Source organism: Pipistrellus kuhlii, unplaced genomic scaffold, assembly GCF_014108245.1.
Source record: "Pipistrellus kuhlii isolate mPipKuh1 unplaced genomic scaffold, mPipKuh1.p scaffold_m20_p_3, whole genome shotgun sequence".
Taxonomy (NCBI): domain Eukaryota; kingdom Metazoa; phylum Chordata; class Mammalia; order Chiroptera; family Vespertilionidae; genus Pipistrellus; species Pipistrellus kuhlii.
In genome coordinates, this window is record NW_023425529.1 from 2,938,634 (window position 1) to 2,964,555 (window position 25,922).

Below are 25,922 nucleotides of genomic sequence, written 5' to 3' on the forward strand. Positions count from 1 at the left end.
CCCTAGCACTGTGGGTCCAGGAGGGGAGGGCCAAGTGGGTTTGGGAGGGGCGGGCGCTGCTGTGACCCATAGAAGTGGCCCTTCTCCGGGTTAGGCCTGGGGTCAGAGTAGCTCCCTGGGCTTGGTGATGGGGGAGGGTGCACCTCCCAGCCTGTGCCATGGGGGGGGGGGGGGGGCCTGGGTCTCCGCAGGTCACCCTGCGGACCCTTCCCCTCCGCTCCTCCCAGCCCCCGCCCTGCAGGTCCCTCCCACACCCCCACGGCAGCCCCCAGCGCGTTCCCCCTCGAGGAAAGGGCTGCTTGCTCCCTCCTCTGGCTGCCCTGCCTCGGGCCTCAGACTCTGAGTCATCCCTGCGTCTCCCGCAGCCCGGCACCGCAGCCCAGCTCCGGCCTGGAACCCGGCACCGGAAGGCAGTGTCTCCCCCGCCAGGCCCCGAGGAGCTGGCTTTTCTCCTGGTGCTTTTAGGCAGCGGAGGCCGTGCTGGGCTGTCGGGAAGAAGCGAACGGATGGGGATGACACTGCCAGGCTGGGAGGGGCGCCGGGCCCTGGCTCCGCGGGGATCCATCCTCTCTGGCGAATGTGGGTCCAAAGAGGGCCAGCCGCTTGTCCCAGATCACTCAGCAGCTGGGGCAGGGCCAGGGCTGCAGCCCAGATGTGTCTCCCCAGGCGGTTCCGGGGAGGCCTGGGAGGAGGAGGGGGGGGCACGGGCATGCAGGGTGGGGCGGCCGATCTCTGCCGCCTCTCAGAGGCCAGGCCCTCCTGACACTCCACGGGAGGCCCTTCCATCCCGGGGCAGCCCGGGTTCCAGGCTGGCAGAGCCCTGGTGGGCGGAGGCCTCTTTGCTGCTTTGATGCTCACGCTTTGTGGACCCCCGGGGGAGCGTCTGAGTCATCGCTGAGCCGGCAAACATATTTAGCTCCTCTCATTGTCCCTAATAAATCAATTTCTCCAGGTCTCTCACACCGGCCGCCAGGCTGCTGGCTGCCTGCCCCCATCCCCGGCTCCTGCCAGCTCTGGGTTACCCAGGCTGCTCCCCGTCCTCAGGCACTGGGCAGGGGTCCCACGTGCCTTCTCAGAGCCCCCGTGCCTTCTCCTTCTCCATCCCAGGGCATCCTTTGCCAAGCTTGCCTACCCCCCCATTCTGCGATGGTCTCTGTTCAGCCCTGCCTCTGGATCCCCAGTCAGAGCTTCATGACAAGGGGCTCAGTGGCCTTGGAGGTGCTAGGGATTGCACCATCGTGCACACAGCCCAGCTCTTGCCAGAACCCAGCCTTCCTCAAACTTGTATCTGCCGCCCCCCCCCCCCCCCCCGCCCCCCGGCTTGTTTTGGGATCCAAAGGAATCCTGGTCTCGGTTCCTCCCGGTCCCACTGGCTGGAAGAACCAGGCTTCCACTTTGCTTATCTTGAAAGGGCATCTCTTCCAAGAAGCCCTCCCAGATCTTCACTCCCCCCACCCCCATGAGTCTTTCTTCCCCCAATGGCCTCAGCCTGGTTAGAATCTCTATGAAGGCATGTATGCACACCTTCTGCCTGGTAATAACAACAGCAGTAATACATACTGGTGTTTATCACAACCTCGAGTAGGCACTCAACACTGTCCTAAGTGCTTTTGTGCGTATTTAGTTGTTCCCATTTTATAGATGGGAAAGCTGAGGCTCACAGAGCTTAGGAAATCTGCTTCAGACACAGGGTAGAGTTGGGCCTTGAACCCAGGCCCTCTGGGTGGCTCTCAGGACTGCTCCCGTGGCCTCTCACACTTCGGTGACACCTCCTCCCCTGCCACCCCCTCTCCCACACCTGTCTGCACCAGTCCAGCAGGGCGGGGCTGTGCTGCACCCGTGGCGGAGACGCCCTTGCCCGTGGAAGTCCCGTTAACGGTCTGTGTGATGGGGGTCCGCTGGCTCAGCCCTCAGGGGGGAAGATGGCGCCTCGGGAGGGTGAGCCACAAGCTCAGGGGCCACAGCCAGGAAGTGAGAGCTGGGCGTCCTGACTCCCAGGCTGAGCCCAGCTTGAAGGAGGAGGAGGGGAGAGGCGGGGGCTGTGTTTACCTGTGCCATGGCTGCCTGTTGGGCTGCTTGAGCCTGAGCCTGCTGGTTCAACTAGACAAGATCGCCCCTCTCCTCTCCTCTCCCTGCCCAAGGCTGCCCAGGCCAAAGCTCTGCTCTGACTGAGGCTCCTGCCTGCAGGGGAGGCGGTCTGGGCTTTGGGGCTGCGTCCTGGGAACCTCTCATCCATGTGTGGGGGGAGCCCCCTGCTGTCCGGAGTGAGGAGTGGCGGGATGGTGGGAAGGTGGGCAGGAGCTGCCCAGGGGAGGAGCCAGGGGGCTTGCGTCAGGGAGTTGAGCCCCCCTCCCCATCCTGGATTGTGATGTGGCCCTGCCTGCCCCCTTTCCCCTCATTCCCCCAACTCCTGGCAGCACACCCTGTTCCCTACGCTTCCAGACATGTGCACCTGCTGGAGCTGACTTCTCAGTTGACGCCAGTCTAACCAACAATTATTTTGCACCTACTGTGTCCTAGGCACTGAGCTGGGGACAGTCTGGCCTGTGAGGAATTCACGGTGCGCGCGCGCGCATGTGTGTGTGTGTGTGTGTGTGTGTGTGTGTGTGTGTGTGAGTGTGTGTGTGTGTGTGTGTGTGAGTGTGTGTGTGTGTGTGGTTTGGGAAACAGGCACGAGGTGCGCTCCCTGCATTCTCAGGTGCGTGTCCTTACCCCTGCCTGCTGCCAACACTCCAGCACAGCTCCTCCGAGGAGCCTCCCCAGCTTGCCCCTCAGCCCAGCCCAGCCCAGCCCAGCTCCACGGGCCCCCGTGCTCCCCATCACAGCACAGGCCGGCCTAGGCTGTCCCTGCTCTTTCACTCCCGTCTCCCCGGCCTGATCTGAGCTCCTTTTGAGGACTGGGCTCTGTCTTGGTCATCTCTGCCTTCCTGGCTCTGCGCGTGGGGCCTGTACATAGCAGCTACTCGGTAAGCAGGGGCCTATGTGGGTAAGGTGATCGAGGCGGTGGCTCACTGGAGGAATTTCAGAGAGGGGGCTGGGTTAGGGTGCGGGAGCCACCTGGGTGCCCCACACATCCGGAGGGGGCTGCCCAGGGCGCTAGAACCCAGAACCATTAGAATGTAAGCCCCAGGGGACAGCGGCTCAGCCGTGCCTGGAACAGCGCCTGGGACCCGGGAGGGATTGAATCAATGTTGTGAAAAGTACAAGTAGAGGAAGGTTACCAGTCAAGCTCTTCTCTGACACCCACAGGGTCATCAGAGCCAGCTGTGCTTGCATCCCTCCACAGACGGGGAGCTCACCACCTCTCTCCCCAGGCAGCAGCTCTCTCTTTAGGCAGCACTGCCTGCTGGGAAGTTCCTTCGCCTTTCCCCAGCCTGGGCAGAGCCGGCTCGCCCCTCCCTGCTCTGAGAGAGCCCTGTGGCACACCCAGCCCTCGGGGATGTCTGTCCAGTGTGGCCGCCTCAAGGGTCCTGAGGGTGAGGGTCCAGGCGCCTCCCCCCCTCCCCCAGTGCCCACTCTTCCCTGCCTGGCCCTGCTGCCCTCCGCTGGGAAGGTCAAAGATGGCAGACGTGGTCACAGTGAGAGGACAGGGCCCACCCATGAGGTGCATAATGACTTTTATTCTCTCAACTGAGTGACTCATGCTCCCGCGCCCAGACAGCACCCGTTCCCCTCAGTGAGGGGGGCGCCGGGGACAGAGGGGGCGGGAGGGGACTGAGATCACAGTCAGCGGGGGACAGTGGCAGGAGAGGACCTCAGGCCCCGTGACCCCCAGGCCAGGGCTCCTCCCGTGAGCCCTGGCTGCCCCTTCCTGAGCCGGTGAGGTGGCAGAGGTGGCAGAGGTGGAGGCCAGCTCCCAGGCTGACCCGGGGGCTGGGACGTCCTGACATTCCTGCAAGGCGGCCTCCCGCAGCTGCCCAGCTCAGCGCCTTCTCCGTGCAGTCTCACGCCAGGCCCTTGCACACTCCCGAGACGGGTCTCCCTTCACCAGGCGGCCGCTCCATCCTGACGCCGGGGAGGTGGGCACGCAGAGGCGGTGGGGGAAGCAGAGGCTGCCTCCCCTCCCCTGGGGAACCCCCGGAGCTCCTGCTCGCCCACTCAGGCTGGCACAGGCTGGCAGCGGGCAGAGGCAGCCCCATATGCTGCTTCCTTCAGGGAACTTCCCTCGGGGCTCCCCCAGGACCCGGTGAGGGGGTGAGAAGTGCCTCTGAGGAGAAGCCTGCTCGAGGGAGGCATCCTCCCCCAGGCCAGGGCCTCCCAGGAGACAGAGGCGCCTGCCGGTCGCCGGGAAGTCGGCTCAGCTCTCATGGTGCCGGTGCTGCCACAGAGAGAGGGGCTCAAGGTGCGAGGCCCCGCTGGGCGGCCCCTCGCCACCACGGAATCCCGCTCCGTGGTCTCGCAGGGAAGCCTTGGCTGAGACTGCCATGAGCTTCTGTGTCACTCATCGCCGTGGCTGCCATGGCCGCCGCCTCCAGGCAGCCTTCCTGCTAACCACACCCACACGCTGTCCATTCTGGGCCTCTTGGTTGCACCACCAAGTGCGTCCGCCTGGGATGTGCTGTGCCATGTTCTTGAGGAGTCCTGCCTGCGCCTCCCCTGAAATGGACACCCCGAGGGTGGAGCCCACGCTGCTCTCAGCTCCCCAGCAGCCTTCAGTCCAGAGTCCCCGCCGGCTCAGCAAACACGTGCAGACATCTCCAGCCGGAAGCTCCTTCGGGAGACCTGGTGCAATCCCGTCCGCCTGCCTGGAGGAAGCAGTCCGAGAGGCGGGAGGCAGCCAGGGGCTGAGGCTCCCCTCACCGTAGGGAATGGCGAGGAGCACACACAGAGCCAGAGGGGCCAAGACATTGCCCAGTTTTCCCAGAACCAGAGGAGGAAAGAGACCTGGGCAGAAGGCACCCAGCGCCCTGGAGATGGGGCTTAGGAACGCCACGGCCCTCCTGCCGTGAGGCCTGACGGCTTTCCAGAGTGCGAGGAGACCTTCACAGAAGGGGAAACTGAGGCCCAGAGAGAGGACCGGGTGGGGAGGTGTCTGGCTTCTCTTCGCCCGCTTCCTCAGGCCTCTCCTGGCAGCAGCTGGGTGCCGAGGGACCTCATTGACCTTCGGGGTCCTCAGCTGTTCCCACCCACCTTCCTGAGCCCCGCCTCCCGTCCTGTCAGCTCCAAGCCATGGGGAGGGAGGGTGTCTGCAGGCCTGGAAAGCGTGCCCTGCACTGGGCGGCGGGTCTCCAGGTTCCATAGTCATGGGGTCCGGGCTGCCGGGCCCAGCACCCCGTCCCGGGAGCTCAGTCCTTGCTGGCAATCTTCTTCTTCCGGGCAGAGACCAGGTCGTAGAAGGGGACACGGGTGATGCTGGCCCTGGAAGGGGAGCAGGTGAGAGAGTTGGGGGCGGAGCTAGCATCAGGGGGTCCTGTCTCCCCCGGCTGGTTATAGGGGCGTAGGTTTCGCAGGGAAAGGCCAGATGACCCCGACCAGGACCCCGGACAGGGGCGGGTGTGTCTGGCCCCTTTGGCCTAACCCAGAGGCCCAGGATCAGGGCTGGAAGGAGGAGCCTGGGAACTGAAAGCCTGGGGAGATCTGCCCCCCAAATGTCCCTGCACCCCTCTTCTGGCTCCATCACACTCTCAGAAGGAGGTGGAAAGATCCCGGATGGAGGGAGGCCTGCTTGCTGGCCTGGCTCCGTCCCCCACTGGCAGTGTGGCCCTGGGCAAGTCCCTCCCCTCGCTGGGCCTCAGTTTCTCCATCTGTACAACGGAGGTGAGAATGGATTCGAACCGGCAGCCTAACAGAGCTGCTGCAACGCTTGAGGGGAAAGACCCTTCAAGCTCCTGGGACATGGCCCCAGTCCGGAGACTGGCCCTGTGACTTCCTCTGGCCCTGCCCGCGCCTCCCCAGGCTCAGAGTCAAGGTTGTTCTCCTGCCCCCTCTCCATGGCCTCCCTCCATTGCCCCCGCACTGTAGCCTTCCTCACCTGGCACACCCCTTCTCTCTTTACCAGTCTGTGGCTCCCCAGGGCCCCCGAGAAATCCAAGCTCGTTGCCATGGCAGCCAAGGCCTTGCCATCCTCTGCAGCCCCCTCTCTCACTGCTCCACGCCCACAGTGCCCTGTCCCCGCACAGCCAGGCCCCATGCTGCCCAGTACCAGCCACCAGGACTGTGCCACACCCTGCCCTGCTCTCCCATCCTTGCCCACACGGGTCCCCTTGCCGGGGACACCTGTCCCTCCCTCTGTGCCAGGTGATCCTGACACTAACTACAGCGCCATCCAAGCACTGACCCCTGTCAGGGGCTGGGCAAAGAGCTTTACGTGTGAGCTCTCCTCGGCTCCTCCCATCAGCCCCCGGGAGCTGGTGCCACGCTCCCCTGTGCCCCGGCGCCTGGCACAGAGAGGCGCTCACAGAATATGGGTGGGAGGGAGTTGCGTGCCAGAAGCAGGAGGGAGACTCTGGAGTTGCCCTCCTTTGCAGACAGGAAAGCAGGCCCGAAAGAAGCAGGGGCTTCTGGGAAGGGACAGGAGGCCCATCCCTAGCAGCTGGGCATCCCTTACCGTATGGCCTCGATCCACTGGTCCCGCTCCTCGGCGCTGGAGGCCGAGATCCGGTAAGACTGGTGCTTGCCCTCCACCACCTTGCCGTCCCCGTCCGTCTTGCAGGCTTTGATCTTCTGGCCCCGGCAGCTGGGGTTGTAGAGCTCCAGGCAGAACTGTGGGGAGGTAGGTGGCCAGGTGAGGGCGGGCAGGGAGGAGAGGGGGTGCTTGGACGCTCCAGGAGGTCAGAGAGGACTAGACTCTTGGGTAAGACACGCTTGGACAAGCAGCAGCACACACCCGGCCCCAGGCCTGCTCCCTGAGAGGCGGAGGGGCAGGCAGGAGGGTCCACGGCCCCAGGAGGGAGATGGAGGCAGCCCTGAGCCCCCCATATCCCCCCCAGGTGGGCGGGGTCTGGCCTAGCCTGCTGGAGAACCCAGGCCAACCGCCCTCGCCTCCTACTCGGTTTCAGAGAGTCCCCCAGCTGTTCCAGCCCCCAGGTCCCCACCCCGACACCCACCGGCTTCTTGGGGTCGTCCACCTTCTGCACCGACAGGTTTTCAAGGGGGATGATTCCCCGAGGCTCCTTGTCCTGCAGGGGAACCGGAGGGGAGGTCATGATCAGCAACTGAGCTTTGAGGTGTGGACGGGGGAGTGAGCTTGTAGACAGGGGCTCCCTCAAACCAAGAGGAGTACCCCGTCCAGCCCTGGAGGGGGGGCAGCACAGAGAGTCCTGGCTGGGAGTTAGGAGACACAACTGTAATCTCTAGGCTCTTGGCCCAGCCCCTCCGCCTCTTCTTGCTCAGTGTTCCTCATCCGTAAAATGGGTGCAGAGGTGGGTTTTGTGATCTCAAAGGGCCCAGCTCTGTGAGGCCACTGCTTAGTGGGGGTGCAGCGGGGGTGCAGAGGGGGTGCAGAGGGGTGTAGAGGGGGTGCGGGCCGGGGCAGGCAGGCTCACCGTGGTGAACTCGAAGTAGTAGAGGCAGCTGTCCGTCAGGATGAACCAGCGCCGCTTCCACGTCTTCACACGGCCCCCTGCAAGAGGCCAAAGCGGAGTCAGTCCTCCCCCTCCCCCCCTCCTCTTCCCCCTCTCCTTTCCCTCCTCTTCCTCCTCCTCCCCCTCCTCCCCCTCCCCTCCTCCCCCTCCTCCCCCTCCCCTCCTCCTCCTCCTTCTCCCCCTCCTCCCCCTCCCCTCCTCCCCTTCCCCTCCTTCCCCTCCTCCCCCTCCTCCCTCTCCCCTCCTCCCCCTCCTCCCTCTCCCTCTCCCCTTCCTCCCCTTCTTCCTACTCCTCTCCCTCCTCCCCCTCCCCCCCTCCTCCTCCTCCCCCTCCTCCTCTTCCTCCTTCTCCCCCACCTCCCCCTCCTCCTCCTCCCCCTCCCCCTCCTCCCCCTCCTCCCCCTAATTCCCCTCCTCCCCCTCCTCCTTTTCCCCCTCCTCCCCCTCCTCTTCCTCCTTCTCCCCTCCTCCCCCTCCTCCTCCTCCTCCTCTCCCTCTTCCTCCTCCTCCAGGCTGAGACACTCCCCATGGAAGAGCAGGGCCTTGGATGCTTTCCCCCTCCTGAGCCCCTAGCTCCCAGCAGCCGCACTTCCCCCAGATCTATTCCTTCCTTTCTAAGAAATCTTAGTGGCTCCGTTACCCCAGCTTTTCCCTGAGCTGCCGGACCCAGCGTGCGAGGCTCCTCCGTGATGAGACCCGGACAGTGGGAGACCCCGGACAGTGGCTGGCCACTCCCTGGCTGTCCTGCCACCCTCCCCGCTCAGTCCATCCTTGGCTGCTTCCTGCCTGGCACCGGGCTAAGCATTTCATCTTGCATTTGCCAGGCACCATTCTAGAGGGTTTAAATAATATTCCCTTATTAATTCCACTGTGAGGGGGAGAGCGTTATTAACCCCCTTTACAGATGAGGAGACCAAGTCTGCTCCAGAGCCTGCCGCAGAGCTGAGATTCGAACCCTCCAGGGGCGGAGTTCTAAAGGCAAGCGGTTAGCCATTTTGCTACACAGTCAAGCCTCCCAGTGAGTATTCTCCCCATTTCACAGCCGCGGAAGCTGAGGCTGAGCAACCAGACCACCAGCACCCGGGGGAGGAGCGGGGATCTGAGGCTTAGAGCCTCCCTGAGGCCTAGAGCTGTCGGCTGGGCTCGAAAGGCTGCCTTGCGGGTTGTGGGAGGACAGGTGGGACGTGGGCGTGCACAGGCAGCCCAGGCCCCGTCCCTGTGCCTGCCTCAGAGGGCCACTGCCTGGCTCAGCGGTCCCTGCAGGGGGCGCCCAGGAGTGGGAGGAGTGGGGGCCGGGGCTGGCCCTGCAGCTCCCCTACCCGATTCTGGATTCTGCAGCCGCCGCCCACACCGCCGCAGCTCCCACCAGGCTCCTCTCTGCAGGTCTAGGCCCTCATGGCGGGGAGGGGAGCTCCCTTGAGCCACTTCCTGTCGTCCTCAGGGACACCCACCCTCTGCCCACAACGATCTGCCATTGGCCATTGTGACCTCGGCAGGAGCCCTCGCTTCCTGGAGCCTCAGCCTCCTCAGTGGCCCCGGGAAGGGAGCCGGGGCGGCAGTTGAAGAGTTTGTGGATCTGTCAGCGTTTGCCCCCCTTCCTGCTTGTCCTTCCCCTCCCCCCCACCCCCTTCACTCCCAGGACAGACGGATGGAGAGATGGGCAGGCAGACGGCTGCGCTGGGGGTCAGGAGGCCTGGGACCGGCTCGACTCCACCCTGAGGTTGCATGTCAACTGTGTGTGTGTCGGCCATGTGCCCCAGTGTGCCTGAGTTTGTGCCTGAGTGTGCCCAGTGTGCCTGAGTGTGTGCCTGTGTGTACCAGTGTGCCTGAGTGTGTCAGTGTGCCCCAGTGTGCCTGACTGTGCCTGCATGTGCGCAGCGTGCCTGAGTGCGTGCCTGTGTGTGTCAGCCATTTTCTCAGTGTGCCTGAGTGTGTGCCTGCGTGTGCCCAGCGTGCCTGAGTGTGTGCCTGAGTGTGTCAGTGTGCCTGAGTGTGTGCCTGAGTGTGTCAGTGTGCCTGAGTGTGTGCCTGCGTGTGCCCAGCATGCCTGAGTGTGTGCCTGAGTGTGTCAGTGTGCCTGAGTGTGTGCCTGAGTGTGTCAGTGTGCCTGAGTGTGTGCCTGCGTGTGCCCAGCATGCCTGAGTTTGTGCCTGAGTGTGCCAGTGTGCCTGAGTGTGTGCCTGCGTGTGCCCAGCGTGCCTGAGTGTGTGCCTGCGTGTGCCCAGCGTGCCTGAGTGCGTGCGCGCCTCACCCAGCTTGAGCAGCCAGCCCTCGCGGTCGGGGTTGAAGAAAGTGTGGGTGAGGTCGTTGCCGTCGTCCTCAGGGATGGAGAAGGGCTCGCTCTTGATGCTGTCGAAGAGGTTCTGGCCCGAGAGAAGGGAGGGAAAGGCTGTGACGCCCGCCCAGGCTGGGCCTGGCCTGTGTGGCCTCGGGCAGGTCACTGGACCTTGAGGCAAACTCTCCTCTCCTGCTGGCTCACCGGGGGTCCCTGGCCTCCTTGGGAAAACTCTCCCTGGTTCCCCCAGACCCTGGTGCTCCCCGCCCCACCCCCATGTCCTGCCTCCCCCTGCACAGGGCGAGAGGAGGTCAGCGCCTCAGGTACTGGGCGGACGGCTGCACATGTGGCCCCCCGCTGTCCGTATTCCAGCTTCCTAGGGGGCTCCTCCAGGGCAGGCCTGGCTGTCACACCCCGAGCTTCCCCAGGGCCTGGCCTAAAGCAGGCTGGCAACTGTTTGCTGACTGAACGGATGCTGCTCCCCACCCTCACTCCCACCCTCCCCACCCCCCGCCCGGAACTCCAGCCAGCGGCATGAAGGCAGGTGGGACAGGAGCACTGGGCCATCTGGGTTAACATCCCAGCCGGTCCCTCAATGGTTGTGTGACCCTGGGCATGTCCCTCAGCCTCTCTGAGCTGCCGTGTCCTTACCAACAAACGAGAGAACAGGCTGCCTGGCCGGGCTCTGGGGGCGGTAAGTGGACCACACAGGTCGGAGCCCCTCTCCGCGTCATGGACGGTGACGAGGCGGGAGGAGCACAGCCCCTGCCTGCACGCCCCCCGCCAAGTGCTCACAGGGCAGGTGAGAAGCCCAAGACCATCCCCCGGCGACGTGGTGAGACAAGGACACTCAGTGGCTGGGATTGTACACCCACCCACACATTCACCTGTGCATGCATGTTTTGCATACACACACACACACACACACACATAGAAACACACACACAGAAACAGACACAGAAACACACACATAGGAACCCAGACACATAAAAATACACACACAAATAGAAACAGACACAGAAACACACACATAGGAACCCAGACACATAAAAATACACACACACATAGAAACAGACACATAAATACATGCACACATAGAAACACAGACACATACAGACACACAGAGAAACACATACACAAAGAAACACACACAGAAACATACACACATAGAAACACACATAGAAAGACACACAAATAGACACAGAAACACACATAGATACACACACACATACACAGAAACGCAGACAGATACAGACACAGACCACATGGCTGCACACTCTGGGCATAGCAGCCAAGGGCAGCGCCTCCGTGGGCAGTCCCCCCTGCTCAGGCGCAGCAGCAGGGACTTCTGGGTGCAGCCGGTGGGGGAACACAGAGGAGCCCCGGGGAATTTGGGCTGGTCCAGCTAAAGGAGACACTCAAGTGAAATGCTGAGCTTGGCTCTCACAGGCAAAGGACCTGTGCTGGGTGGGCTCTGATTGTTGGGGGTGGGGGGTGGGGGTGTGTTCAGAAAGCAGAATTCAGGTCTCTGTGGAGGGCTTCCTACAGTCAGAGCTGCTGAAACACGGCAGGAGCAGCCTGAGAGGGGACAGGCGCCTGTCCCTGGAGGTGCACGCTGGGCTCACACCTCCTTCAGCGAGTGTGGGTGTCGGTGATGGGTCACCCTTGTGTTTTGGACTCTCTGGGCCTCCGTTTGGCAATAGCCCGCCCAGACTCCCCAGCGTTTGGGAAAACAGCCCGAGCTGTTGATTTCTGCTTATGGAAACCAGACGCAGTGCTGGCTCTCCATCGCAGGATAATTAAATCTCTCCTTCTGCCGCGCTGGTGCGCGCCGCTGCTCAGATGGCTGCCTCCACATTGTAAATGAAAAATCTAACAAGTGCTGCTTTGATTCCCCCAAAGTTTTAGAAATGGTGTTTGCTCAGGAAAGGTCTTTCTGACCTGATCTGGGGGAGGCACAGCCGGAAGCAGGTTTTCTTGGGCTTGACAGTCCCTGGGCGCAGCCTGGCTGGGGGTTGGGGAATGGGGGTGGGGTGGGGTGGGGAAGGGAGGGCCCTGGCTCTGTTTGGAGCCCCTGAAGCCCCCAGAGCAGCTGCGAAGGCCGCTGCCTCTCCCAGCCTGGCCCAGGAGCTCCCGGGAGGCTCCGGCTGGTTAAACAAGGGCTGCACAGGAAGGCCTTGTCAGCGGAGCTGTCAGCACAGACAAATATTTGGAAGCCGGAGGAGGCAGGCTGGGGAGCCTCCCGACACCCCGCGGGGGCCCTGGCAGCTTCTGCGGGCAGCATTCTGCCCCCTCAAGGAAAACCGCTCAGCGCCCCACATTTCCTGTACCTTCCAAACACCAGCCTCCCACCCCCCAACCCAACAGCCCTGCTCCTGCCACCACCAACCGCTGGCCAGGCTGACTTCGGCTGCAATCAGACACAGGCATCTGTCCCTTTCCACGCCCTGGGTCCCTCTGGGGACCCACCCCACCCCAAACACACTTTCTGTCCAGATTGCCCAGGGGTATTGACACCCGCTGCCCCACCCCAGGCTCCAGGGCCGGGTGTGAACTGGTCCCTTCTGGCTCATCAGAGCAGCTGTCCTGCTGGTCTCAGTGACTGGATCAGGGAGGGACAGGTGACGTAAGCCAGCCAATCAGCCTGAATTCTGGGACTTTAGTTTAAACTGGTAGGCAAAAATGGGAGCCCGAAGCTGCCCAGCCATCCCGGCCACAGCCTGGGGAGGGCCCATTTGAGAGGGAAGCTGGCATGGAGGAGGGTGATGGACAGCACAAGAGGCAGGACCGAGCCCTGACCTCTCTGAGCACCTGGATCGAGCCAAGCCTGAAGCCGACTGATCTGAAGACAAATGGATGCCTGATCTTTTCTGCTACACGAGCTGAGGTTCCCCTAGCCAGGAAGTGACTGTCAGCAGGGACACACAGCCAAGTCCTCTGTCCCTACGTCGTGCCCCTGGTCCCTGCAGAGGGAAGGCCTCTGGGGTCAGACAGACACGGGTTCGAATCTGAACTGCTCACAAACTATGAAGCCCCTCCCTGACCAGCTACCCCTCCCGAAGCGCAGTTTCCTCCCCTGTAAACTGGGGACGGTTTCTGCCGGCTGGGACAGCGGGTCGGAGTCCTGGGGTGGCCAGAGACTTAATGGGAACCTAGTGGAGTCCCTGGAACTGGGCTCAGACACGTCCGTTCTGATGGAGCCACTTGGACTCCACAGGAGAGATGCCCTGACCTGGGAGGCTGTTCCCCTGCCCGGCCTCAGTTTCCCCACCTGTAACTCTCCTCCTCCTCCTCTCCCACCCTCACTCCCCCTCTGGGGGTTGGTTCCTCTCTCATCTCTCCAGCACCCGCCAAGGGCCAGGGGCTCAAAGTGCATTAACTCTGCTCCTAGGTCCTAGAATCTAGGAGAATGATGTGAGATCAGTGCCATCAGCCCACTTTGTAGGTGAGGAAACTGAGGCCCAGACGCAAGGTCATGCAGCCATTCAGGCAGCGCTGGGATCTGATCTTCCACCCCGAGTCCACACCCCGTACCTTTGCCCCGAGTCTCTTAGGTATTGTGCCCTGTCCCATCATGAGGGCCGGGGAAGACCCACCTGACCCTCAACTGCCCCCCTCCCTTACGCCCCCTCCCCCCCAAGCCTTTCCCAGCTGCGCCGCACCCTCACGGTCCGCACGCCCTCGGCTGGCCTCTCTTTAGGGATGCACCTGCAGCAGTTTAACTCCTGCACAGGCTTTCTTCAAAGCACTACGGGTCCTCGGCAGGGCCGGGCTGGAATAGCGTCAGGAGGAATCCTTTCAAAAGGGTCCAACTTGGCATATCCGGAGGAGCTTAAAGCTGAGGCCTGGCTCTACATACGAGGAAGAGGAGGCCCAGAGAGAAGGCGAGTAGACACCCCACTCCACCCTCCCCCTCCTCCCTGGCCATCCCCAGCAGCCACCTGTGGAGCCTTGGAGAGCAAGGACCGGGCTGTGTGGGCTGTGTGTGCCCTGGGTATTTGCTCAGTACCTGACCTGCCTACACTGACCCTGTGAGCTGGGGCCACTTCCCTAATGTCAGGGACATGGGGACCAGAACTTGGGTGTGGACTGACCTCTCTCAGCGGCCAAGGGGGAGGTGAGCCCTTCCCACACCTCCCAGGCGGAGTCTGAGGGAAACTGAGGTAACAGACCAGCAAGCCCAGCCAGGAGGAAGTTACATGCTCTACAAATGCCGCCCATTGTGATCATCAACACTGAGGACAGATCCCGAGGGGGGTGCTGGGAAGGCTCCCTGGGGGCTGACGCTACCATGTGGCTCCCTCCCCCCTCAAGATGGGCGGGACGGGCTTGTCATTAACCCACTCACTGCCGGCCGCCGTGCCCAGCTTCCTGCCGGGAGTGCCTGCCAGTGATGGGATGAGTCAACAGTTCTCAAGTGCCTTTTATGTTTGAGGCATTTTACTAAGTGCCGGACATTAACATTATTGCCCATTCTTCTTACGAGTGGCATGAGCCGCCATTTGGAGCCTGCGCTGGCTGTGCCCTTCGCATTTAAGGCGCCGGCCCTCAGAGCAGCTCGGTGACACAGCGCCATTATCCCCGCTGTTTGCTGTTTGAGGGCCTGGCGGCTGGGAGAGGCTGAGTCATTCCCAAGGTCACACGGCAGGAGGCAGGCGGGTGGGGGAGGGGAGGTTTGACCAGGGCTCCCACCACCATCAGTTTTCTCTTCTGGGACAGAGAAGGGTGGGGGGCGAATGGCCCTTCTCAGACAAGGAGGGGCGCCATTCCGGACCCAGGCTTCCCAGCTTCCGCAGGAGGTCCGAGGTGCTAGGCTGGGAGCTGGCTTCACACTTTCCCTTCCCTCCCCCTGGCTGGGCTCTGGCCTGGAGGGGACTGGAGCTCTATGGAGCTCTGGGCACATCCAGTCCTAGAAAGGAGTTGTCCATCCATCTGTGCTGAGCCAGGCTCTGAATCTCACGCCAGTGTTTGCAGACCTGCTCCCAACTTCCCGCTGCCCATAGCAAGCAGGCCAGCTCCCGAGGAGGCCATTCACAAAGACCTGGATCCTCTGGCCCCACCTTGCCACCCATCACTATCCATAGGCACCCACACCCCAGCCTGCCAATCTGGACCCCCCTCCCTGCCCCAACCAGGCCAGGCCTGGGTGCTGGCCACGTCCTCCTTCGGAAGTGACCTTTCTCTGCTTCTCCTCCCGGGAAACGCCTGTTCCATCTGCAAGGCCCTGTTCAAAAGTCACCTCCTCCGCGGAGCCTTCCAGGAGGACACCCGGCCCCTGCCCCCAGGAGAGGGCGGTAGTGTGCTCTGTGTCTCCATGGCCGTGTTCCCATGATGAGCACAGCAGGAGTCACCAGGGCTGCACCTCACGGGCTGAGTGCAGGGTGGCAGGGTGGGTGCTGTGTGGCGAGGAGACGGAGCCCTGGGTTCTGCTCAGCTCTGGAGCTGCCGTGCGGCCGGCGGGAGACCTCAGCTTCCTCCCTTCGGAAGCGGGGGTGAGCGTGAGGGTTTTCAGCTCTGACGCACTAAGAACCTGAGAGTCTGGGATTCCAAGAAATAGACAGGAACCCTTTCTGGAAGGTGTGAGTGATGGGTGCCAGAGTCCCTCAAAGCTGGAGGCCTGGCAGGACCTCCTGAGGGGTCCTTCTCCGTCCTCCCTTCTTAGGCTCAGGGCTACGGGGGAGGGGCACCCAGGACCAGCCTCCTGTGGGGGCCCAGACAGTCGCCAACCCCATGGTTCATCTCAGAGGAGCCCCCTCGGCCGTCCGGCCGTCAGTGCCCGGGCGGTGAGGCCCCGCCCCCTTACCCGCAGCTGGTCCTCGGGCAGGTCGCTGCCGCCGTTGATGCCGCGGTTCATGGACACGAAGCGCTCGAAGGGCGGCTTGTCCCGGACGTTGGGGTTGTGCAGGCTGGTGTTGAGCATGATGATGGAGAAGGACAGGACGTAGCAGGTGTCTGCGGGCCGGGACGGCGGGTCAGAGTCCCGGCCCTGGCTGTCTCCCCTCCTCTGCCCCAACTCCTCCTAGGTGTCCAGGTCAGCCTCTGCAGGGCCCAGGGCCCCGCATCCTCCCGGCTTGGCATCCGAGGCCCCGGGCTCACCTTCCACTCCTGCTGGTCTCCCTGCTCCAAAGCCACTCCCGCGGTCACGGCCAGGCGCCCGCGGTGCCTTCCCACCCTGCGCTTTCGCTCTTGTGGGGCCCCTGCCAGGTGTGCTCTCCCCTCCCCTCCCCCTTTCTATCAGGTGAGTCCTCCTCTCAGCTCCAGCGTTCCTCCCACCGAGCCTGCCAGCCCCTCTGCCCATTCTGTCCCCCCCCCCCTCCCGCCCTGGGTCTCAGAGGGCACTTAGTGTTGGCAGCACTGCTCAGGGCTTAGCCAGTGCTGCTTGGGCATCTGGCTGCATCGGGGGCTCCCGTTCTCAGATCCAGATATTCACGGGCGAGGCAGCGAGGCTGTGTGCTGGGCGGAGCACGTGGGAGGGAGGTGACTGCTGCTCTGTGGCGTGTGTCCAGAGCCAGGGAAGTCCACCTATGTCCTGCCCAGGACCTCTGCTTGAACCAAAACTCCTGCTCAAAACACCCTTTATCCCCTGGACTTTCTGGAGAACTCCTATTCACCCTTCAAAACCCCATTCAGACCCCACTGCCTCTGGGAAGCCATCCTGGACATTCGGACTCCTCAGGCCCTGTCCTCAGACGGGTGTGCTGCTGCCCTAGCACCCTGTGCCCCGTTTCCTGCCTCCTCCCCCAAGGAGCATGCCCAGAGGCAGCTCTGCCCAACAAGCGCCCCACAGAGGGGCTGGCACAGAGCTGATGCTCAGCGAGGGCTTGGAATGACTGGGCTCCCAGGGTCTGGGTACTTGGGAGAGACCAGCAGGGCTGGGGCAGGCATGGTGCTTGGGGAGGGAGATCTGTGCCCGGCGATGCTTAAGGGGTTCTGGGGCCCCAGGTCCCCCCACACGGGCACCTGTGGACTGGAAGACGCCCGGGTTGCAGAGGCAGTAGCGCGTGGCGAACGTCTCCATCATCCGGTCGATCTTCTGGGCCTCGCCCGGCAGCCGGAAGCTCCAGAGGAACTGCCTGGGGGAGGAGCAGGGCTGTGGGCAGCAGGCTGGGTGCGGGCTCTCGGGGGACCCTGCACTAGCCGCTCTGCCTCTCCCAGGCTCAGCCTCTTTATCCTGCAAATGTCAGCTACGCTCCGCAAGCACCAGCACACAGGACGTTTCCGAGAAATGCCTTGACTCTCCCTCCCAGAACGCAGAGCTGAGCTTGTGCTGCCCTCTGCCCGTCTGAGTCCTCACACCTCAGCAGGCACGGACCCTCTGCCTGTCCGGTTCTGAGCTCTGCCTGCCTGGCCGTCAGGTACTACGATCTGACTGTGGGCCCTGGGCCAGCCCCCTGCACCCAGGACCTGCCCCACAAGGCTTGGTGAATGAGTGACGAGGAAGCGAGTGAACATTGGAAAGGAGCCCTCTCTCTCAGAGAGCATGGCAGGGAGAGGGAAGCCAGACTGCCTGGACAGTGGTGGCTTCTTCCTTCTCTGCCTTGAAAACTCCTATTCATCCTTTAACGCCCAGCTCAAATGCCCCCTTTGGGGAGCTAATGTTCTAAGATTTCCTAAACACGTACTGTGGGCCCAATTCTGAGCACTTTCTCATGTAGTTCTCACAACTGTATGAGGCTGGTGCTATTATTATCCCCATTTTACAGATGAAGAAACAGGCACAGCGAGGTTTTTGGGGACTTGACCAAAGCCACACAGGGGGAGAGTGGCAGAACTGAGATATGAACTGGGCAGTCTGGCTCCAGAGTTTGTGCTCCTAGCAGATATACTACAATGCCTCTGTCGTTGTAAAAATAAAATAATATTCTATTAGAAAACTAGAGGCCTGGTACACAAATTCGTGCACAGTTGGGGTCCGCTGGCCTGTCCGGATTGGGCTGGTCAAGCTGGATGGCTGGGCCGAGGGGCCGCAGGCGGTTGGTTGTCTGACCCCCCCCCCCCCTCATCTGGGTGTGTGTGGGTGGTTGGGAGTCGGGCGGGGTGGGCCAGGGAAAGGGGCCGCCATTGGTTAGTCGAACTCCCAGTCGAGGGGATAATTTGCATATTAGTTTTTCATTATATAGGATAATAAATAATAACATAGTACATGCTAAGCTGTATTAACAAAATAAACAAAACAAGCACCATTCTGAAAAGTATGTAGTGGGAATGGCAGTAATGATCGCAATAACGATCACAATGATTAAATGTTATTATAGTAATGTTGTAGTACAATAATGCCAGCAGCAGCAGACACAAGCCAGGTGCTGCCAGTCCAGGTGGTCCACGCCAACTGTGTCACCAGCCTCAGCTGCACGGGGCGGGCATGCCTGCCGTTCATTCTGGCTCCTCACACTGGGTGCTATTAGCCATGTGGCCCCTGATGCCCCCAGCAGCCCCCACCCTGGCTGTGCCACCATCCAGGGCGGGCCCTGGACCACTCACCTGAGGGCCTGGACGAGGTTGAGGTTGGAGAACTCGTGGCAGTCCACAAAGGCCTGGAGGACCTGCAGGTTGATGGGGTCCCTGGGGAGGGGGCGGAAGGGAGAGTGGGATGCACTGGGGAACATTCTGGTACGTTCCACCTGAGGGGGGGGGTGGAGGTGGAGGAGGGACAAGAGGGGACAGATGTCCTCCTTCTAGGTCCAGCCTCTAACTGGCCTGCTCACACCTGACCCCACATCACCCCCCTCCCCCGGCACGCCGTGCCCTCCCACACCTGAACAGACCCCCTCCCACGCCCACAGCTCACCGCCGCTGCTCTCGCTGGGGATGTGAGTCTGGCTTTGGAGGGGCCTTCCCTGAGTCAGACCCTCCCTCGGTCACTGCCTGCCTAGCGACACCACTCAGGCCACTTGATCTCTCCCAGCCCCAGTGTCCTATCTGTACAATCGACCCTCTTCCCGCTCTCAGGCCAGGGGTGCTGCCCGGCTTGCCAGCTGTGTTCCCCGCTCACTCAGGAGAATGGGTCCCCTGGGGAGCCTGCCAGGAGAGTGGCCGGCCTGTTGGCCCAGCCCCCCAACCCAGCAGCCAAAGGGGTCCTCTCAGACACTCCTCTGCCCAGATCCTCCTGGGGACCCCCATTTGTCACCTACTACATCCTCCCTCCTCCCTTTGCTCTCTTCCAGTCTCACCAACCAGCCTTTCCTTGTGCATGCTTCTGCCCCAGGGCCTTTGCACATGTTGCTCCCTCTGCCCGGAATGCTCTTCCCCTAGATGTCTACCCTCCTCTCCCCCTTGAAGCTTCAGCCGAACTTCACCTCTCCACGGGACATTCCTGTCCACGCCAGAGTCACAGCCCTGGCCCTGTGGTCCCTAGCCCCTCTCCCCTCCCGTCCCTGCTTTATTTGGATTCCAAAGAATTTACAGTTTTCTAACAGGCTTTACATAGTTGGGAATCTGTCTTCCTCATTGGAATCTGTCCTTCCCGAGGGCAGGAGTTTTGTCTGTCTTGATCACTGGTGTAAATCCGGGGCTTAGAACAGTACCTGGCAAAGGATAGATACTAACTAATGTCTACTTGTTGGAGGAAGGAAGGAAGGAAGGAAGGAAAGAAGGAGGGAAAGAAGGAAGGAAGGAAGGAAGGAAGGAAGGAAGGAAGGAAGGAAGGAAGGGAGGAAGGAAGGAAAGAGAGAGAAGGAAGAAGGGAAGGAAAGCAGGCTTGGGGTCAGAATCTGGGGGGAAGGGACAGCCTCCTTGAGCTGCAGGCATTACCACTTTCCTGACATAATTCACTTCCTCACTCACTGCACATACACATGTACACTAACCTGCGGGCACACACCTGCACACCCCCGTTCCCTGCCTCCCTAAGGCCCCGCCCCTTACCTCTCCCCCAGGTAGGTACCGATGGCCGTCTTGTTGAGACCCTCGCCCTTGTACAGGAACTGGGCGATGTCCTGGGCGCTGGAGGTCAGCAGCTTGTGCTCAGTGAGGTACTGGATGCCCTGGAAGCGGCACACGGGCATGAGCAGCCAGCCCGGGAGGAGGGGGGATCCCCGCGGCCCACGCCCTGGCCTGGCAGTCTGGCCCTGGCACAGCCTGTTCTGGGACGCTGTGTCCCTCCTTAACAGAAGCTGCCTTTGTAAGGTGGTGAGCTCCCCATCCCTGGAGGCATGCAAGGAGAGACGGGGTGTCTGCCACGCACCAGGTTCATGCCAGGTGCTCCCCAGGCTCCCCTCAGTCTGACTATAAGCTTCAGTGATTCCATTGACTTAAAATTTTAAGATTCAATGATTCTGCCATTCCTTTTGTCCCCTAAAAGTTCACATTATTTGAACAGTGTTTCACGTGTTTTCTTGCAAGTCATCGATGTCCATTGTATAAGAATTAGGAAAACACAACATCCAAGAAGAAGCTGCCCAAGTCCTGCCGCTCGGAGGCAGACAGTCACCGTGGCGGTGGCTTCCCGCCCTTTCTAGACGGAGTGGGAGCGTGTCCCGCCTTCCGCGCCATTTCTGATCAGGCCCTCGGAGTCTATCATCCTCATTTCAGGAACTGGGGAGTTTGCCCCCTGGTTTTCTGTGGTTCCTTCATGCTCCTTTTGGTGAAAGGTTTCTGGAAGATGGGGGCAGTGAGTGGGGGGGCTCTGAATGCCAGGCAGAGGGTCCTGGGGGCCCCTGAGTGGCCCTTCTCAGTGCTCTGGTGGCATATGAGTGTGTGTGTGGTGTGTGTGTGTGTGTGGTCCCTGGTATGGGGCAGACGGGGCCAATGTGGGGGGCTTGGGAGGGGGTGGGTGGGTGGTGCTGTGGGCCTGTGACTGGGAGGGGAGGCAGCCTTTGCAGCCGGAGCGGTAAGTTTCCAGGCCTCCTGGCTGCCCTGACCCCTCCATCCTGGGTCAGGCGCGCTTCCTCCCGTCTGTGCTCCCACAGGAAAGGAGCCACAGCCCTGGGCAGGCCAAAGGCCAGGTGGGGGAGGGGAGAGGGTAGCTGCGCCCTGCAGTGCTCTGCGCCTGCACCTGGATCTGGCTCCCCGCCCCGTGTCTGAGCCCAGAATCTAAGGGTCTCCCTGTCTGATGCCCTCCCCACAGAGGAGGACACAGGCCTAGTACCCAGGGAGCCCAGGTCCATGCCATCACAGACCCCCACCGCCTGGCTCCCACCGCATGCCTGGGCTGCTGTGCCCAGTGACAGAGCCCCCAGCCGTGCCTGGACAGCAGGCTGAGCCCTGCTGGCCTCAGTCTCCTCATCTGTAGGACGGGTCATTGTGTCAGCAGAGGGGAGCAAGGCGGCATTATGAATGTTGGCCCCAGGAGTCGAGCCCCTCCGGCCGCCTACCTTCACAGGGTCCATGTTGAACTTCTTGCGCCCGATGCACAGCTCCTTCTCCTTTTGGGCCATCCGGCTGTGGACACAGAGGGGTCAGGTGGCTGTCCCAAGACCCAGGACACCCCCCTCCAGTCTCCAAGGGCCCTCAGACACCTCGAGGACTCCCGTCCCCTCAGCTAGAGCCCGTGCTCCCGAGGGGCCTCAAGGTGGCGGAGGGGAGGGGGGCCGGCGGGGGGGTGGCAGGCCTGTGAGCGTGAGAAATGCAGGGTCTGGCCCTCCCGGAGCCGCCACAGCAGCCTCCTCCACTGGGCCCAGCGCCATGGCCTTGAGAACCCAGTTCTGGGGAGGAGCTGAGGGGCCCGTGCTGGGGTGCGGTCAGGATGACAGGGAGGCAGAGGGGGGCGGGGGTGAGAGCGCAGGTGGAGCCAGCCTCAAATCGGCCCCACCCCTGGCTGGCCAGCCACTTAGGGAGAGGCACTCATCTCTCTGGACCTCAGTTTCCTCATCTGTAAAATGGGGCAGCACCACACCTGCTCCCAGCACTGCTGGAGCAGCTGGTGGTCGGGGCTCTGGAAATGGCCTGTGTTATTGTTGGGGCCTGAGCCCTGAGCAGGGAACCTAGAGACAGGTGGCGTGGGTGTGCATGGCAGTGTCTGTGTGCATGTGTGTGGGGCTAGACAGTGCAGATAGAGGCGGCAGAGAGACAAGGGGTGGCAGGGGCAGGTGGGGATTTCCTGGGACACGGGGGCCTTATGGGATTATGGCAGGATCAACCTTCTCACCTCACAAGTGGGGAAACTGAGGCCCAGAGAGGGGAGGGGCCAGCCCCAGGTGACAGCCATAGAAGGCTTCCCATAGCGGTGGGGAGGGGGCAGGTGACCCACACCCTGAGGGTGGAGTGGAGTGGACCAACCCCTGACCTGCCACAGGCTCCTCCCCCTGAGGCCCTGGCTTTCCTGTCCATCCCAGGATGCTCCTGGGCGGTGATTGGTCAAGGGGTAGGTCAGGGCAGGTCGGAAGAGACTTGAGAGGGTGGGAGGATGGGCTTGTCTCTCAAGAGAGGGAGGTGCCTGGAAGCAGGGACCAGCCAGCCCTGCTCCTGTCTCACTGTCCTGCCTCTTCCTCCTCCTCCTCCTCCTCCTCCTCCTCTTTCTCCTTTTCTTCCTCCTCTTCCTCCCCCCCTCCTCTTCCTCCTCTTCCTCCTCCTCCTCTTCCTCCTCTTCCTCCTCTTCCTCCCTCCTCCTCTTCCTCCTCCTCTTTCTCCTCCTCCTCCTCCTCCTCCTCCTCCTCCTCCTCCTCCTCCTCCTCCAGGGCCCCGTCCCTCACTTCCCCAGGGCCCAGACAGGCATGGCAGCTCATCATGGTGTGTGACATCCTTAGGACGACGCCACGACAACGTCCGGGGTCCCCTGGCCGACACCTCACCTCTCCTCTGTTATCTCGAAGCAGTCGATTTGGGCAAACACATCTTCGATCTCATCCTTCAGCTTCTGCAGGTGTCGGGGAGAGGGGAGAGGGGCAGGACAGGGAGGGAGAGTCAGGGGGTGGAAGCCAGGATAGAGGGCTTTCACAACTCTCCCCCCCACTCCCACTCCCACCCAGTGTGACCCCCACATTGCTCCCTCCTGACAGACCATCCCCCCGATGTCTCCTGTCCTCAAAGTCCCCAACCTAACAGCTTCCGTCTGCACTCTTTCTCCCACCATCTCCTGACGTGGGGGTGCAGTCCCCAAGTCCCCATCATATTTCCACCTTCCCATCTCTCTGCAGCTGTAGTCCCCTGCCCTCTGGCCACGCCCACCGGCCAGCCCTCCTCCACCCGGCTGCCATCTCTCTGTAGCAGACAGGTGCCTGCCCTGCCCCTGCTCAAACTCCTTCCGTGACTCCCACTGCCCCCGTCCCCAGGCAGAAGGCACAGATTCCCGCCTGGGAGGGACCCAGCTCCTCTCCAACTTTCCTCCATCTCCTTCCTCTGCCACTTGTCCCTGGCCTGGTGCCCGCTGTGTGCCAGGGACTGTGGGTGCACCAGGCACCAGACAGCGCTGGCCCTCTTCTCAGGGCTTTGCCATCCCCATGGGGCTCGCAGAGAGGACATTGTGTAGAGAGGTGGGGTGACAGGTCAACTAAGGTCTGACTCAGCCTCTGCTTTCCCAGGTCCTCCCCCCCCCCCCCCCGCCCCGGCATGTTCTGTCTTGGCCCTGCAGGGGGCTACAGTGTCAGCGGAGAACCCCTGCCTCTGCCAACTGCCACCCCTGGGCAGACAGGGACAGGTGGCAGCTTGTCCAACATTCCCCTGCAGGGTAGCAGCATGAGCCCCTAAAAGGCACCAGCCCCCCTTCCCCCTTTCCCTGAGATCTGTGGGATGGGGTGGCCCCAGGAGCTTGTTCTGGGTCCCCAGGACAGCATGGGGCCTGGAGCCCATATCTGTGCCCAGTCAGCTCCTGTCCACGTGATCTCAGTTGAGTCACTGAATGGCTTCCCCACAAACAAGGGGTGGGGGGGAAGGAGGCTCACTCACAAGTATTAACTGAGCACCCACTATGTTCTGGCTATAATTGGGCTGCAAATACAGGGATGGGCAAGATGGACCCAGGCTCCACTTACACAGAGCTCAGTTAGTGAGGTTGGGATCACGATGGTCTAGGGGAATGAAATGACTGTGCAGGTAATGGTCACAGTCATACAGGAAATGCCTGGCACAGGGTAGGTGCTCAGTAAAACACCTGCTGAGTGCACCTTCCTTCTGTGCCTTCCTTCTGCCCTGCAGCATTAGGTAGATATGTGTTCGGGGGGGGGGGGGGGGGTAGCTGCTAAGAGGAGACGGCACATGAGCCGAGAGTAAAGTAACAAGGAGGAGGCACGATGAGAGCTTGGGAGAGTCCCGGGCAGAGGGGACTGTGCGGGCAGAAGGGACTGTGCGTGCAAAGGCCCTGGAGCAGCACGGGGCTTAGCATATTCTAGGAGCAGAGCCAGAGTCTGCCTCAGAGGCTGCTGGGAACCATGCGTGCTAACATTTGGAAAACTGGGGACTTGGCAAGTGCCGGGCACGGACTGGTACTATGTTGACCTAAGATGCCCGTGTTAGGAGGGGGTGAAGCGGAGGCTCAGGATGGGGACCAGCACTGGCTGAACCCCCCAGGCTCCACGCATAGCAGGGCCTGAGGGTGTGTCAGTGTGCATGTGTGTGGCTCATGTGTTCATTTGTGAGCGCGCACTCACCTGGATGTCGTCCAGAAGCTGCTTCCGGTGCCATCTGATTCGCTGCAGCTCCTCGGCCTCCCCACTGCTCAGCTCTGCTGGGTCTGGAGAGAGAAGGCCCTGTGGTCACTGCCCCACTCACTGCCCTCCCCCGTCACTCAGCTCCAGCCACTCCAGGGAGCTCTCAGGGCCCTCAGCCCTCCGGAAACCCATGACCTGCTAGCCTCTTTCACGCAAGCCTGGGCTCTGATGTCACCACCTCCGAGAGGCCTTCCCTGACCACTCTGTCCAAGTCAGCCCCTCCCCTACCTTCCCCTCTGACCCAGCTTCCTGTTCCTTCTACCCCCCCCTCCTACAGGTGCCCTGAAGTTATCTCATGTACTCGCATGTTTTCTACTGCATTCGTTACACTCATTATTTTGTTCACTGAGCATCCTCAGCAGCTAGGAAGAGCCAGATATGCGGGTACTCAACAAAATACCATCGGAAGCCATTCCTTTTTCCCTGGAACGTTAGTTTACTCTTAAAAAAAAAAAAAAATATATATATATATATATATATATATATATATATATATATATATATATATATTATTGATTTTTTACAGAGAGAAAGAGAGAGGGATAGAGAGTTAGAAACATTGATGAGAGAGAAACATCAATCAGCTGCCTCCTGCACACTCCCCATTGGGGATGTGCCCGCAATCAAGGTACATGCCCTTGACTGGAATCGAACCTGGAACCTTTTAGTCCACAGGCCGACGCTCTATCCACTGAGCCAAACCGGTTTACTCTTTTAGTAAACCACATGCCTCTCATTTATTCGCTTATTTATTTGCACAACCAGGAAGTGGTGTATCATTTTGCTTCATACCCTATTGGCCAGATGTAGTCACATGGCCATGCATAGCTGCAAGGGAGGCTGGGAAATGAGCCTGTAATAGGATGGTCCTTACTATATGAGGTGTGGCGACTGGATTTTGGGGGACATCTGAAGCTCAGAGCAGTGAGCTGACCTGGCTAAGGGCCTAAGGGGTGAAAGGCTGAGCCAGGGCTGACCTTGGATTGATTGGGATGACTCCCAAGCTTTTCCCACTTCATCTGGAAATGAATTAAAGGAGAGGAGTGTGTGTTGGCGAGAATTCTGTGCAGGGTGCTGGGATGACTCCCATACCCGGGTCAGCTGGCTTGCTTCTACTCCCCAGTGGTGCTTCCTGTTCCATCCACAACACTCTCCTGGTCAAAATCTTCATACTCTGAGTGGCCAGATTATTATGATCTTTAATACATAATAATCTGGCTACTCAGTATATATATACCCTGGTGCATAAATTTGTGCATGGGTGGGGTCTGTCCAGCCTGGCCAGGGGGAGGGGACATGGGCAGTTGGCTGGCCTGCCTGCTGGTTGAAATCTTGATTGAGGGGACAACTTGCATATTAGCCTTTTATTATATAGGATATACACTGAGTGGCCAGATTATTAAGCGTTCAGAGATCATAATAATCTGGCCACTCAGTGTAGACTCCCCATTACTGGAAGGAAAAGCCCTCATCCTGGTCCTCCCCAGTCTCCCTGGCCTCTCCAGCCAGCCTTCTCCCCACCATTCTCAACCACAGCCTGGC

General features: G+C 61.2%; 1 protein-coding gene across 1 annotated transcript in view; it reads right to left on the reverse strand.

Annotated features, from left to right (window-relative positions):
* Positions 1 to 3,600: 3,600 nt before the first annotated feature.
* CYTH4 (cytohesin 4) overlaps positions 3,601 to 25,922 on the reverse strand; it is a 30,346-nt gene continuing 8,024 nt past the window's right edge. The window contains exons 2-13 of the mRNA XM_036457945.2: positions 24,321 to 24,403; positions 22,527 to 22,591; positions 21,111 to 21,177; positions 19,663 to 19,781; positions 18,280 to 18,360; positions 16,759 to 16,871; positions 15,602 to 15,750; positions 9,775 to 9,886; positions 7,485 to 7,561; positions 7,047 to 7,118; positions 6,548 to 6,702; positions 3,601 to 5,358 (exon numbers count right to left, since the gene is read on the reverse strand). Of these exons, the coding sequence (XP_036313838.1) occupies positions 5,286 to 5,358; positions 6,548 to 6,702; positions 7,047 to 7,118; positions 7,485 to 7,561; positions 9,775 to 9,886; positions 15,602 to 15,750; positions 16,759 to 16,871; positions 18,280 to 18,360; positions 19,663 to 19,781; positions 21,111 to 21,177; positions 22,527 to 22,591; positions 24,321 to 24,403 (1,166 nt within the window). The 3' untranslated portion in view covers positions 3,601 to 5,285. The remainder of the gene's footprint in view (positions 5,359 to 6,547; positions 6,703 to 7,046; positions 7,119 to 7,484; positions 7,562 to 9,774; positions 9,887 to 15,601; positions 15,751 to 16,758; positions 16,872 to 18,279; positions 18,361 to 19,662; positions 19,782 to 21,110; positions 21,178 to 22,526; positions 22,592 to 24,320; positions 24,404 to 25,922) is intronic.